The 15,311-nt window shown below is 48.5% G+C and overlaps 3 protein-coding genes across 10 annotated transcripts in view; 1 reads left to right on the top strand and 2 right to left on the bottom strand.

Annotated features, from left to right (window-relative positions):
• Cdpf1 (cysteine rich DPF motif domain containing 1) overlaps window positions 1–7,457 on the top strand; it is a 28,699-nt gene extending 21,242 nt beyond the window's left edge. For 2 of the 7 annotated variants that reach the window (XM_036207962.1, XM_036207961.1), the window contains exons 3-5: window positions 4,683–4,795; window positions 6,064–6,175; window positions 6,887–7,457. In XM_036207962.1, the coding sequence (XP_036063855.1) occupies window positions 4,683–4,795; window positions 6,064–6,175; window positions 6,887–7,021 (360 nt within the window). In that variant the 3' untranslated portion in view covers window positions 7,022–7,457. The other 5 variants (XM_036207957.1, XM_036207958.1, XM_036207960.1 and 2 more) reach the window with 5 other exon arrangements.
• Window positions 1,721–2,440, bottom strand: LOC118596725 (predicted GPI-anchored protein 58). The gene is made up of 2 exons (XM_036207606.1): window positions 2,294–2,440; window positions 1,721–2,203 (listed from the first exon to the last, which is right to left on the bottom strand). The coding sequence occupies exons 1-2, from the start codon at window positions 2,438–2,440 to the stop codon at window positions 1,721–1,723; spliced, it is 630 nt and encodes a 209-aa protein (XP_036063499.1).
• Window positions 7,458–13,037: 5,580 nt separating the features above from the next.
• The window catches only part of Ppara (peroxisome proliferator activated receptor alpha), a 69,148-nt gene continuing 66,874 nt past the window's right edge, over window positions 13,038–15,311 (bottom strand). For both annotated transcript variants that reach the window (XM_036207510.1, XM_036207509.1), the window contains exon 8: window positions 13,038–13,774. In XM_036207510.1, the coding sequence (XP_036063403.1) occupies window positions 13,527–13,774 (248 nt within the window). In that variant the 3' untranslated portion in view covers window positions 13,038–13,526. The remainder of the gene's footprint in view (window positions 13,775–15,311) is intronic.

The raw sequence follows: 15,311 nt of genomic DNA, 5'->3' as shown, positions 1-15,311 counted from the left end.
TTTGTTGTTGTTGTTGTTGTTTTGTTTTCCTGGAGCTGAGGACCAAACCCAGGGCCTTGTGCTTGCTAGGCAAGCTCTCTACCACTGAGCTAAATCCCCAACCCCTGTAAGAGGGTTTTATTACATCTATGATGTCCTGCTAGCCATCGAGTGCCTTGGAGACACATCTGGAAGAACAATAAAACAACTGTAAAGAAAGCACCTTGCACGCACGGGTAGAGAAACATTCCCAGCGCGGTAAGATGGTCGATAGAGCAGGTTATGGCTCTACAAGTTGCTAGCCAAAGAAATCCTTGACGTCCCAGAAACCAGAAAGGCAATTTCCACTAATGGCGGTTGCATGTTAAAATTAGAGGAAAACACTCACATACTGCAGGACACGGAGTGATCGGGCTAAAGCTGAAGGGGAGCTAAATTGCTGAGGAGGAATTATTGCCAGTAGTCCTGTTTGGTTGTGGATTCCATTACATGACCATGCCAGGCAAGGTATGTCTGCTGGTGCACAAGTGGTAAACTGGTATGGATGTGGACAACACTTTCTGATGGGATTTAAGGCTCCCCAGGAGGAAACCCATGTTTGGCTCCATAAACCTGGGCAAAAACTTGTGGCTGGTGGTCGTAGGCTCCGGTGGGGAGAGTGCTACTATTGTTTTGTTAAGTGAACAGACATGCCTGTGAACCTGCCTTCTAAAGGCTTGTTCCCCCCTCCCCCCCAGGGCTGAGGACCGAACCCAGGGCCTTGCGCTTGCTAGGCAAGCGCTCTACCACTGAGCTAACCCCAACGCTTGTGTTTCTTAACCCATAGATGACTGCTGCTGTTCTTTTTGCAGTGGTAGTTACTGAGGAGTTACTCAAAACCAGTCAAACAACTGGAAATAAATACCTATTCCTGCGCCATAGCCGTCCAATGCCCAATCGTAAATGCAAGAAAGTTAGGAGACTTCTATGTAACCCCTTCCAAGGTTCCGGGGGCATTACCCACAAAGTGGAGAAATAAGAGTCACAGAAAGAAGTTACACAGTCCCTTCCTGGAGATGGAAGCATTCTCTCCCGGAGGCAGAGGAGGATGTACAAGAATCAGAAAACTCACCAAACTTTTACTTTAAAAATATCCATGCTGGGCGTTGGTGGCGCATGCCTTTAATCCCAGGACTCGAGAGACAGAGGCAGGCGATCTCTGTGAGTTCGAGGCCAGCCTGGTTTACAAAACCAGGAGTTCCAGGACAGCCAGGGCTCTGTGATACAGAGAAACCCTGTCTCGAAATACCAAAACCAAACCCAAAACAAACAAAGAGTACCCTCAAAGCCCCTTCCCAAAGTTAAAGTTAGCAACTGCTGCGAGAGACAGGTGAAAAGTCGTGCCGGCAAGTCATCACCCCCATTGGGTAGGCTTTTCAATGTTGAGCCACCATTAGCCCTGTAAACAACCCCAATAAATTCACTGGTTCACCAAGCAACACTTGGGGAGGATCGGTTTTTGTTTATTTTTGTCCGTCTTCAGCACGCTTTGTCCCGAAGAAGCCCAGACAGCCCTCAAGCAGCGATCCACAACCTCTATAGACATCTGCAGCGGAAACGGAAGCGCCGGGTGAAGCTCTACCCGGACAAGGACGCTCCAAGACTAATCTTGAGTTCGGAGGCCGGGACTGGGTGGAGTCGGGTAGGCGCCCTGAGGCGAGCCCGGGTTTAGGGTAGTGCAGAGGGTGAGGCCTCAGCAGGCTCACACCCGCTCTGCGGGGCGGGACTGCGCAGACCCTATAGGCCGAGGGCGGGGCCTCGGCGGATCTAGGGCGGGGCCGCGCAGGCGCCTTGGGGCGGAGCTAGTGTTGTGGGCGGGCCACGCAGGCGCCGTGGGACTTGCGGCGGGGAGGTGGTGAGTGCGCGCGGTCATGGGTGGCGGGGACGCGCGTGGTGAGCCGCACCGTTCTTTCTCCACGGCTGGGTCTAGCCTCGGCGCTTCTGGAAGCTGAGAGGGAGGCGTTAGACCTAACACACCCGGCTCAGGGCTCCGGGAGGCCTCGCGCGGATGGCTGGTGGGTGTGATCCGAGCCGTAGGTGTCTCTGGTCGCCAGGCGGAGCCCTGCTGCTGACCCGGGTAGACTGAACAGGAGGCGGAGGCTCTGGCGGAGTCACGGTGTCCTGGGACTGTCTCCTGACTGTCACCTGCTGCGAGGGCAGCGCGCCCAGCAGCCTCGGCGGGGGCCTGCGACGTGCGAGTTAAGATACCAAACAGAACTAGCTAGGTTCGCGCACACCCAAAATAGGACTTTCATTTTTAGACGTCATTCGGAACCCCGGCCAGTTTCCAAGGCTTGTTCCTTCTGGCGCCAAACCCCCGTGCTGCAGGACCCGAAGGGGTAGAGGAGGGCACAGCTGGGGTCAGGGGCTGCTTATGGGTTGTGTGGGAACTTTGAAAGTCGAGGGAGGAATTCCTATACATACAGCGCTGTAAAAAAAATAAATAAATAAATCTATGAATTTTGTTTTCTTCAACTCATCAGACAAATGTTGTGGGCGGAACACTTTTAGCCAGCAATCTATAGAGGCAGGGCCTCCAAGACCTTAGATACACATGAGAATAGGAATGCCATCCAAACAGGTAAGAATGCAACCACACCAAGTGGACCAGGATTCGTCCCCGGGGAGTCACGAAAAAAAGGGACCTCGCACCCACCCTGGGCTTTTCGCCAGCACCCAGTGCTGGTGGGAAAGACTGGGGGCAGAGTAGGAAGTCTAAAAGCCTACCTGGAGAAGGCTCTGGTTGCTGTAAATTTATCTGCCTAGATCTTCCAAGGGAACAAAAGTTTGAGACTACTTGGGTAGGGCAGGAAAGTATGCTGTAGGGCACGTGAAGATTCTTGCATCCAGTGAAGGGAAGGTGCAGGAGGCACACGAATCTGTCCTTAAATAGTATCTGAGAGGCCAATAAATCTCACACAATAAATCTCTAAGCACAAGTAATGCTTGAGAAATTTGAAGCCCGTGCAGAAGGACAACCAGGAAAGCCAACCTCACCTCAGTCACTCACTGGATTAAGTCAGCATCAAATAGCACAGGCCTGGCTGGCATACATGCCCACTCGGGGCCCTAAACACCTTACAGACAAGTCCCACTAATAACCCAGATTGAGACACAAGAAAACAAGGAACAGCCTTGCTGCCAAGGAGCAAAATAATCACCAGGAGCAGACGCAGACATTGCTCAGATGTTAGAACTATCAGATGGGAGGTTTTTAAAAAGCATGGTTAATGTACTGATCGTGCCAGTGGAAAAGATCCATAACATGCATACACCGATGGGGATTTCAGCGGAGGAGGAGTTGGTAGTGAAAAAGAGAGGAAGAATGTCTGCAAGGGCCCTATCGGTTGATGTGAATTGCCGGGTGAACTTTCAGCAAGTCTATAAACACCATCCAGATCGGGGCTGGTGAGATCATTGGCTCGGCAGATAAAGGTGCCTTGCGGCCAAGCCTGACCTGAATTTAATCTCTAGATCCCACATGGGGAAAGGTGGGAACTGACTCCATGTTGGTTCTGTGGCACATTGTGGTGGCTCTCCTTGGTTGTCAGCTTGACTATATCCGGAATGAACTACAACCCAGAAATGGAGGGCACACTTGTGATCTGGATCTTGAGGCAGGAAGACAACCTGCCTTTGATCCAGATCTTGAGGCGGGAAGGCACACCTTTAATCTGGGCCACACCTTTTGCTGGAGGTCTGTATAAGGACAGTGGAAGAAGGAAGGCTTCATTCATTCTTCACCTGCTTGCCCAAGCTTCGTCCATTCCTTCACTGGCCTTGGAGCCTACTTTAGGATTCTAGAATATACAGAAGACCAGCTGAGACACCCAGCCTTGTGGGAGCAACTACTAGATTCTTGGACTTTCCATTCATAGCTAGCCATTGTTGGACTGTAGCCTGTAAGTCATTCCAGTAAATTCATATATATATATATATATATAAAGAGATTCATCCCATAAGTCTTGTGAATCTAGAGAACCTTGACTGACTAATACACACATGCATGCCTAAATAAAATCAGTCAATGAAAATATAATTAAAAATTATGGCTGGTGAGATGGCTCAGGAGTTGAAGACATTTGCTGCCAAGGCTGATGGCCCGAGATCAGCCCCCAGGACTTATACTGCAGGAAAGAATTACTGCAAGTTGCCCTCCGACCTCTTCATGAATTCCATGGATGCACAGTCTCTCCCCAAATAAACCAATGTAAATAATTATCCAGTTGAAGTATGTGGGAATGGAAACCATACTCTCTGATTTCACTTTGTTTGGTAGCCCAGGCTGGGTACAGTCAATGTTTTTTGTTTTGTTTTGTTTTTGGATTTTCAGGACAGGGTTTCTCCTTGTAGTTTGGTGCCTTTCCTGGATCTCGTTCAGCTGGCCTCAAACTCACAGAGATCATCCTGGCTCTGCCTCCTGAGTGCTGGGATTAAAGGAGTGTGCCACCACCGCCGCCCAGTAGGCACAGTCAATCTTATACACTTGACAAGCCTGGATGATGTTGAGCAGGTGTTACTTGCTCTGAATTTTAGCTTATTTGTTAAGGAGGATGTTAAGGAGGATTGCATTTTGTGGATGAGATATGTATAGCAGGCAGAGCAGATTTGAAGTGTGATGGTTCTTGGTTCTGATGGTGATGCCCCATCTCTTGGTCTTACAGATGGCATCCGAGGCAGAGTCCCGCCCCCTGGGCATGTTTGAGTGCCAGCTCTGTGCCTTGACAGCTCCTTACAGCTACGTGGGGCAGAAGCCCCCAGACACCCAAGCTGTTGTGTGAGTATGCACTCTGGGCCAGTGCTCAAGAAGTTCTGTCCAGTATTGCTTGGCAGGTGCTGTGTGGAGTATGACACCTGGCTTGGGTGTTATACTCTAGATCAGTCCTTGCCCTTGTTCTGAATGCTCCAGGCATAGCCCGAGGAAGCCCCAGGCAAGGCTGCAAAGCTTTTTAAAAAACTCTGTAAGGACTCCCTGCCCTCGCTGTAGATGCTGCTGACAGTTAGGCACTCGATCTGTCTATGAGGTGGAAGCCTTGTGGCCCAGGCCAAACAGCAATGGAGGAGCATGGTGGCTTTTTCATGTAGGGCTGTGCCCTGTGCTGTCCCTACTGGTGGTATCTGGGCTGTGTTCCTAAGAACCAGCTTCCTGAAGGTCTGCTTCGTGCAGGCTGGGAGCAGAGATGGTCCTGAGCTTGTGGATTTGTGTGTCTCATCCTTCAAGCATCATGTGAGAAAGTGGCAGGGGACTAGGTTGTGGTGGTATTGTATTCCCTGAAATATTGTGTACCCTAATAAACTTATCTGGGGTCAGAGACAGAACAGCCACAATATTAAACATGAGGATAGGCAGTGGTAGCACATGCCTTTAATCCTAGCATTCCAGAGGCAGAGATCCATCTGTTCAAGGATACAGCCAAGCATGGTGACTCACACCTTTAATCCCAGGGAGTGATGGTAGAAGGCAGAAAGGTATATAAGGCGTGAGGGCCAGAAACTAGAAGCATTTGGCTGGTTAAGCTTTCAGGCTTTTGAGCAGCAGTTCAGCTGAGATCCATTAGGATGAGAACTCAGAGGCTTCCAGTCTGAGGAAACAGGATCAGCTAAGGAATTGGTGAGGTGAGGAAGCTGTGGCTTGTTCTACTTCTCTGATCTTCCAGCATTCACCCCATTAACTGGCCTCAGGTTTGTTTTTATTAACAAGTACCTTTAAGATTTATGTTACATCAGGCTCATTTTCTTGTCTTCCCTGAATTATCATGCCACTCGGTTGTTCTCATCCTGATGTGTGGGACGGAGAAGAATGTGCCCCTTGCTGACCTCATGAACCTACCTAGTGAATCCTACTTGCTCTGAGGTGCATTGAGAGGCTTCCACTGTACCTTGCGGAGCTGAGGCTGGGTCACACCTCAGTTCCCACCTGTCCACCAGCCGCCAGGCTGTCTACCATTTCCCCACTGCATAGGTAAACTAGTTCCTCCTGCTGAGGCCCCTGCTGCTGCTGTACAGCTCTGCCATGGCTCACAGCAGAATGTCTCTTTCCCACAGCCTCCTGGAGGAGAGCTACATCATGAAGGATCCCTTCTCCTCAGACAAGGCCAGGTTTCTGGTCCTCGGCGCGCGGTGCAGTGTGTGCGGCAGGCTGGTGTGTGTGGGCCCGGTAGGTACACCTGGGGACTTCCCGTGTTTGGCTCCCTCCTCCCCCTAGATCTAGGGACCTCCTGATCACCAGCTGGAGAAAGGTTGGGGATTCTTAAATGACAACTAGCCCATCCTTTGGGTCACCAGGGCAGAGGGAAGAGGCCAGGGAGGGCAGGTAGAGTGTCTCAGCCTGGGGTGAGAAGAAGAATTCTTAGCAGTTGGCCTTGTAGTAGTGTGAGAGCCCTGGGCAGCTGCTGCAGGGTCAGTGCACACCAGGAGCCTTGCCAAGGTCATGCCCAACAACTGTCCCTTTTCTTTGCTGTCCGGTGGAAGTATGGGACGGTGGCAGGTTGTACCACTGGGAGGGGGGCTGGAGGGAGCGTTTGAGGTCAACAGACTGGAAGAGTGGGCTGGGGCCAGCCTCTGAGGAGCCTCAAGTGCCACTCCTTGGATCCGGGCTGTACTTGGCAAGCAGACGTGGGGGTTGCCTCCAGAATGCCACGCATCTCCCCCTTTTTTGGATTAAACAATACTTTGTGTTATTAAGGTGATCTCCATTGCAAGGGATTGTTCTTAGAACTTCAAGCAGGATGGCCACCCTGCCAGCCCTTGGTGCTTTTTGTTGTTATTGTTGCTCAGGTTGCTGCATCTCCCTGTGCCTCACATGGGGGCTGGCCAGGGAGTGGCGACACTGTGTCCCCCAGTGTTCTAGCCCTGTTCCCTCTCACAGGACTGCAGCCTGTTCTACTCCAAGAGGGTCTGCCTCCCCTGTGTTCAGGAGAATATCAGTGCTTTCCCTCAGGAAATCCGGCAGGATGTGGAGAAGAGAAAAGGCGTCTCCAAGAGACCTTCCAGCCATCCCTGACTGGCAGGCACACAGCCTCCTGTGCATTGTTGTGTTGGCTTGGCCAAGGTTCCGGCTGGGAGCTGTGTATCTGGCCTTCTCTGAACTGTGACGTACCCGCAGCCCTCGGAACCGAGGAGCCGGCCAAGACTGAGGACAGACAGCAAGAGTAGATCCAGCTGCAGCCCCAGGGCTGGCCTCTGGTGGAGGTCAGGAGTGAGGGAGAGGGAGCCTCCTTCAGTGGACAGCTGGTAGACATTTCCTGTAGATGTACCTGTGGAGACACCTCACTTCTCTCCAGGACTTCCAAGTACCATGATGTCATCTGCCTGTAGGGAAATCAGCCTCTGAGGGCCAGTGGCAAGGCCAGAGGAGGATCTACATCCTGTGCAATGCCTGAGGAATGGTTTAAACCTTGACCCTGTAGCATGTTTATAATTAAAAACCTGAAGAATAAGCTAATGGTTTAAGTAACCTTTTCTCGGACCCACTTGGACACTCTGTGCATCCCATCGGGGCCAGTCTGTGAGGCTTGGTTGGTCTGTGCAAACCAGCCCCCCATCCCAGCATCATTCAAAATGAACCAACTAATTTTTAAAAATAGTTTATTTTTTTTTTTAAACCATTAAGGCAAAACTGTACCCTGAAATTAACTCTTTACATTCATCAGTCTTACAGTAGGACATTCCAAACATACAGGTTCCCATATATTCAGAATATAAATCAATGCATACAGTCAGTTCAATCTCCTATGGAGAAAATGAAGACGACTCGATATTTTTTTTTTAATTAAGGTTAAGTTATAGCCATTTTCTAATTGCCTGGAACCAATCAGTTCATATGACTAGAAAATTCTATTTGCCCTTCTGTGTTCACCCTGGATTCCTGATGTCCTGGGTAGCCCTGTGTCCACAAACAGCTGGGAGGTGTGAGAGGCCATTGGCACCGGCTCAATAATCCCCATTCAGGACTGTTCTTATCGCAGAAGTGAAGGGCTGCAAGCCCCCAAGTCGGGCACAAAGGACAGTCATGAGCAGGTGGCAGAAAGCCAGGCTCAGACCTTGCTTTGGAAATGATCATGTCCTCGTGTGTGTCCATCAGACCCCTCTACTTGGGCTCTAGTGTGATGGGACTGTGGAACTTGGAGGGTGTTACAAAGACACACCATGAAGAAATGTGGCCAGGGCACTGGAAATGACATGGGGACGCAGTGGAACAGCTCAGATTGCCACAGTTCTTTGGTAATTCATAGGTCACAATTCCCTGAATAGCAGACAGCTTTTAACCCGACAAGCCTACTCAGAGGGCTTGGTAGAAGCACTGATATAAGGTTGGTAACTTCCAGACAAGGTTCAAGAAGACCTGGCTGGCAGAGATGGATACAAACAGATTGGTTTACACTTGTTGCAAGGGGGGAAGAAAAAGAATTGACTGAAGGAGCAGATTCACACATTGGGGAGAGATGGTGCACAGCTCAGGTATGGGGTGTACACTCATGGGCTGCAGTGTGTCGAGCAGGTTCAAGAGCCAGGCTTTGAACATAAACCGCACTGAACCCTGACTTAGAAGATCCCAGGTGTTGGCGATTAGACACACGAGCACAAGCTACTCAACTACTTGTATCAAAGTGTTTAAAAAACAAAAACAGTAATCAGAGTATTTAAGATACAGCTATGAAGATAATTCTTTTTCATTCAGTGCAGAAAACACAGTGACAGTTAACATGGATAATACTGACACCTTCCTAGAAAGGTGCCAAGTGGCATTCATTTGTTGTGAGGTACACTTAGTTTCAGGCCTGACAAAAGAGCTGGCTTTTTCCCACAGTGACAACTTCACTAGGTCAGCAACTCACTGGTCTTCAGGGCCTGCATCCAGGCTCTATGTGACTGGACAAGTCCCAGGGGCCTGGGGAACATGCCCAAGTGCCCCCTGCAGGCCAGGGAGCCCAGAGATCCACCTGCCTCTGCTATGGCCTCACCACTGTCAGGGTGACCTGTGCCCTGGGGATGAAGCATGTTTCACTGAATAAATGAACTGGAAGCTGGGTACAGGGGAAAGAAAAGAGGAGATCATTATTTCCCCTCTCTACAGAGAACTTCAGGGTTTTCCTATTTGACCCCAACTGGCAAACTTAAATAAAAAAAGAATATGAAATGGAACCTGGTCACTGTCTATGACATAAAACTTGATGTTTCTCATTTCCTTTAGCCAAGAATGGCACCTGGCAGCCACTAAGGTGTTGGGTGCTGTCAGCTGCTTGGTCAAGACATGGCCCTGACCATGGATGCAGTTTGGTCAGTTCTGGTTGGCACAGGACTCCCCAGAGGTGAGCCTCACTATACAACCACTCTCCCTGACAAAATGAATTCTCTTGGGGGAGCAAAGCAACAGGCTGTGTTTCTCATGTCTCCCATGAGATTCTGCGAAGCGGATGAGACAGCGGTTGGAGTCTGATGCTGAGAAGATGTCCTTGGGGTCCCAGGACGGTGGGTGACAGGCCTGGTGGCAGCAGCCTCTCCCACTCTGTCCTGATAAGGGGTCACACATCTTTTCCTGATGAGCCTGAAGTCCACTCCACTGAGGTGCAACCAGAGATGCCAACACATTCCTCAGAGGAGGCTCAGTGAAGAGCATGATCCACTTATTTAAATCCAAACCTGTCCTGATGCAGATTTTAGTGTGTGCTGTGTTTTCAGAGAAAGACAAAGGTCATCTCTGTCCTCAGTTCAGGCTGTTACTCTAATATTCTTGTCTTACTCTGTGCAAGGGTGTCAGTCATACAAATGTATACTGGGGACAGAGTGGAGCCTGGTGGGAAACCAACCAGGTTGGTCCTCCAGCCGTTGGGCTGGTGGTGTCTACTTAAAGGTCGGTTTAGGTTCCTGTTCTCAGCCCTCCAGAGGCTGTGCGGGGGACACCGGGACCTACTCTGCATGCTGGGTGAGCAGTTGCTGCATTTTCCCAGTGGACTCTTCATCTTGAAAGGCCACACAGGTTAAAGAGAGATTTTGTGAAGGTGGTAGGCTTTCCAGTTGTAGGAGGCCTTGGGCCAAAGGCTGGTCAATCTCGGGGCAACAGAAAAACTTTCAGCTGAAGTTCAGCAAGACATGTTCAAAATGCATGGCCAGTGAGGCAGGACAGAAATCCCTCTCCACCATGCATCAGTGTCCAACAGATTCCACGTCATGGTGTGTTAGATAAAGGCTTAACGTGAGATATGTTTGGAATCAGACAGATGCAAGGCCCATGTTTTCCTGAAAGGTCTGCTTCAAGGAACCTCTGCTGGGGAAGGGCCTGTAAGACTATTGGAAAGAGGTGGTGCAGAGGGAGGGGCTGTAGACAAATCATAGAGGAAGTCATAATGGACCTCAGGTCAGTAGTGACAGCAATTTCTGCACATGCTCCCTTTAACAGCAAATCTTTCTTCACACTGCCTCCTGAACACACCAGTAGTTGAGGAGGGACAGCAAGGCTACTTGGTCCCCATCGGTCTCCAAGGAGTCTGGCACTAGGGGAGTTTTGCCATCAGTGCCGGGAAGTGGCTCCATACCCCTGCTGTAGGGCTCCAGCAAGGTGGCATCTCTTATTGGGCTGTTGGCTGATGCCACTGACACCTTGCAGACCATAGCTGCCCACTTTCTGACCTGGCGTGTCTTGGGTTACTGTCACCTTGATAAATCTCGACTAGTGACCTGGAAGATACTAGCACTATATGGCCACATCGTGAACATCCTTCTCATTAATGAGAGTGCACAAAGTCAGTGACTTTCAAGCCAAGGCCACTGTGGTCCCTCCTGGCTTCACTGAAGATAACTTACTGGTGCTCTAAGAGAACCAAAGCTTCATGAACACCATTGAGCATCAGCTAAGATGCAAACCGACACAGAACTTGTCAATCAGCTCTGTGGTCCATGCTGAAAGCATACAGCAAGGGGCTACTTTTCATAAGTTTTATGAAAGTTCAAATAGAAAAAACACCCATGACTCAAAACTCACTTTCCAAGGTCACCTACACTGGAGTGGCATTTGCCTAAGGCCCATAAGAATGGGAGCCTACCCTGGTGGGGGATGGGGCACAGAAGAGACTTGGAACTGGAATCCAACCTTTAACCCTCTAAACCTAGGACCAGCTCTGGCCCTGCAGGAAGGGTCAATGACTGGATAGGCCATGTGCCACAAAGGCTGGCTTCTTCCTGAAGGAGCTCAACCCTCACTGGGATCATATATGGAAATGATTTGCTTTGCCTCTGATTCTCAAAGAGCCTGGGCAGAGAGAGGAGGATGTTGTGGGATATTTGTACACTGTGTGAAGATGTATTGCTGTGATTGGTGTAATAAAAAAGCTGAATGGCCAATAGCTAGGCAGGAGGTATAGGTGGGATTTCCGGGGAGAGAAAGGGAGAGGGGGAGGAATCTAAGTATGCAGAAGACTCCAGGAGACATGAAGACACAGGAGGTGCAAGATGGAAGAGAGGTAACACCATGTGATTGACCACAGTTAATATAAATGGGTTAATTTAAGTTATAAGAACTAGTTAGGAGCAAGTCTAGGCTATAGGTTGAGCTTTCATAATTAATAAGAAGTCTCTGTGTCATTATTTGGGAGCTGGCTGGTGGGACAGAAAAAGACTCATTACAGGGAGAGGAAGGGAGGAAGCCAGTAAGTGTGCAAATCTTAGTGGTTTTTGTTTTTGTTGTTGTTTTGTTTTTTGAGACAGGGTTTCTTGGTGTAGTCCTGGCTGCCCTAGAACTAGCTCAGTAGTCCTGGCTGGCCCCAAACCCACAGAGGTCCACCTGCCTCTGCCTCGTGAGTGCTGGGATTAAAGATGTGCACCACCATCCCCTGACCATAAGTGTGCAAATCTTAAAGCATGTCTTGATCCTAATTTTCCCTTTTTCCTCCTTGAAATGTCATGGCCATATTACTCTTTCTACTGTTTTCGTAATACTGATCTTGAACATTTTTATCAGCATCAATCTTTCAAAACAAAACAGGGTCTTGTGCAGCACAGACTGGCATCAAACTTAACTATGTATCCGAAGGCGACCTTAAATGTCTGCTGAGGTTAGAGGCACGTACCACCATGCCCGGCATAGAGCAGCACTAGGGATTTGGGGAAGCCCACTACCAACTGTGAGCTACATCCTCAACTCCTTGGCAGTATCGATCTTGGTCATTCTTTAATAACAAATGATGGTGACATCAGAAGAGCCAAAATTTTCTAAAGATGGGGCAGGGATATAAAAGATACAACCTGATCTGAAATACGCAGCCATCCTCTTGGAGGGCAGGTACTGGCAGGTCAGTCAGGTCTGAGAATTCTTTGTGCAAACTGTTTCTCTTGAAGGTAGTCAGCACTGCCTTCCCAATGGGACCGAGGAAAAGGGACTTTACTATATAATTCTTTGAAACAACAACAACAACAGACCAATCAGGTATTTCGAGATCTTCAATTGGGTACAAATAGAAGGACGGGCATCACAGTCCTGCCTCCTGCTCTCCAGGGTGACCAGATCCCCCCAGCTTGGGTAGCAAAGTCACTTTTGCCTTCTCTACTCCAGGGAGTATCTCGCCACCAAGAGTTTAAAAAAAAAAAAAAAAGCCATAAAGTGTCATATTAAAGGAGCTGCCAGAGGGGCCCTGGAAGAGCGTTTACAGATCTGTCAACCCATCTCTGGAATTGCTGTCATGCTCACACGCTGTGGGTTTAACGTGAACGGGATTGCAGAACTAGTCACTCAGGGCTCATCCTGTCTTTGTATATCAGACATTAGCTCAAGCCTCCTGAGGCTCTTGAGATTGTAGCTTTCCAGGCACTTCTACGCAAAACCCGGAAGTGCTTGTTGTTGTTGTTTCCACACATTAGTTACACCCTCCAAAACAGTGAATCAACAAAGAAAGTGATGGGGCTGCATTCTAACCATTCTTGAATGTTCTCAGAAGCTCTCTTTCTGAGAGCCAGGAAACGGAAGTGAAGCCTTCCATATATATATATATATATATATATATATATATATATATATATATATATATATATATATATTTGTGCCATGTTTAAATGGCTAACCTTGGGTCACATCTTGACTTGTAGGTTTTAAAGATTAAAAAGTGCAGATTAGTTTTCGGGATTTACAAGGGCACACACAGCCAGAAGGACGGTAAGCAGAGAAAAGAACACTCAGACTTGGGAGGTTACATGTTAATTAATGGCAAATTATCAGTGTGATGCAGAGAAGTGCATTGATTAACATTGGACCAGTTAAGAGATCAGACTGGGATTGCCATTCTCTGTGATTGTCTGAATCCTAGCAGCCTCCGATCACCAGCATTTGAGTAACAGGCATTCTTAGATGTGCCCGTTCAGCAAGGAAAGATGTGGGAAGAGCCTGCATTACCTAGGCTCAGCCCTCTTCATCTCCAAGGGTAGGAGGGTGGCCATCTGTGCAAATCCCTGCTCTCCTGTGTGGGGTGCAGACCTCAGAGGTCCCTGGACAGTGGCAATGGCCATCATCTCAAGAAAAATCAGTACATGTCCCTGTAGATCTCCTGCAGTAGCGGGTGCAATGCTGCGTCAGACTCAGTCTTCTTGATGACCTGCACGAGCTGCGCATGCTCCGTGACCAGCTGCCGAAGGTCCACCATTTTTTGAAGAAGTTTGGGGAAGAGAAAGGTATCATCCGGATGGTTGCTCTGCAGGTGGAGCTTGAGCACATGCACGATACCCTCCTGCATCTTCTCAATGTATCCTATGTTTAGAAGGCCAGGCCGATCTACGCTCAAAAGAAGAAAGAGACGTCTGAGTGTGACCATCCAAGAGCCACTGGTCTGTGGAGGAGCCAAGTGTTGCTGCTTCATGTGGCCCCTTGGAGAAGGCGCTGAGTGACCTCCACTTGGCAACCTGACCAGAGGTCAGACAGACTTTTCCACAGTCACTGGCTTTGACGGGGACAGACGACTAACAAGCCTAGTCATTTACAGGACTGGCACATGGGGCTGGTTCCCCCTTATGGTGCAGTTCCTACTTTTGGATTTGCCTGACAAGCCCCAAACCATGCCACATCTTTGTGTAGTGTAGGAAATGAAGTACTTCCTCCCGGATGAAAGCTCAGCACCTAAGGAGTGTGACAGGATCAGGCTCTGCCTTAAAGCAACGTTATTGATTATCTCTGGTGAGTCCCAGGTGGAGAGCAGACTGAGAAGTGATGAGGGATGGGAAGGATCATGGCTGGACAGTCTGCCAAGGAGCTCCTGGAGTTGGGAGAGGACCCAGCAGGAAGTACCAATGCTCACACCAGGTGACCTTCCTGGTACAGTCTCAGATCCTAGCCCATCCAGACAACTGTGCTTTTTTAAGCCTCATCCATCCATGACTAGGGCTTAAAAGATGCTAAGGATGTAATGTTTATCTTTTCTTTTTGGCATATGTATGGGGATAGAAGACAACATTTTATTTACAATATAGAATTATTTATTTCATTATTCATGTTTGCTATTGGGAGCTGGTTTTCTCTTTCTACTTTTATTTGGCTCCAGAGATCAAACAGAAGCACCCAGGCTTACAAGAGCTTTGCCCACTGGCCCAGCTCATTGGTTCTTATTTATATTTGGAACATCTTACTGATAACATATGCTTATCTTATCTATTTTCTTTCCATTTCCAGAGTATAGTGACAGCTCTAAGCCATATTATCAATTATTATGTCATTTGTATCAGTTTTGCCTTTACAGAAAGTTCAGAAATTTAATCTTAATATTTAAAAGCAAAGCAGACACCATGGTAATCAAAATGTAGAGAATATACAGTTATGGTATTTTCGTTTGATAATCTGATCGAAATTTAAAATGTGTCCTTTTATAAATTTATCTTGTTTTTAAAAGTGATCTTATTTTTATATATTTATTTTAATTATGTGTATACAACATGTGTGTTGGGAGGGTGGGGGATGCCCGTGAGTACAGCTCTCCAGAAGGCCAGAAGTGGGCATGGGATCCTCTGGAGCTGGAGGTCTGGGCAACTGTGAACTGTCTGACATGGGTTCTGGGAACTGAACTCAGGTTCTCTGCAAAAATAGCACATACTCTTAACCACTGAAGCCATCTCTCCGGAGCTGAGGACCGAACCCAGGGCCCTGTGCTTGCTAGGCAAACGCTCTACCCCATTTTTAATCTTCATTGTTTTAGTAGTAAAATAAATGTAATAACTAAGGTTTTCATGTATGTATGTATTTGAAGGGAGCCACATGTGTGGAGGTCAGATGACATTCCTCAGGTGCCATCCACCTTGTTGTTGAGACAGGGTTTCTCACT

Source organism: Onychomys torridus, chromosome 16, assembly GCF_903995425.1.
Source record: "Onychomys torridus chromosome 16, mOncTor1.1, whole genome shotgun sequence".
NCBI lineage: Eukaryota > Metazoa > Chordata > Mammalia > Rodentia > Cricetidae > Onychomys > Onychomys torridus.
Note: the sequence above shows the minus strand (reverse complement) of the source record. Positions and strands in the feature narration are given on the sequence as shown.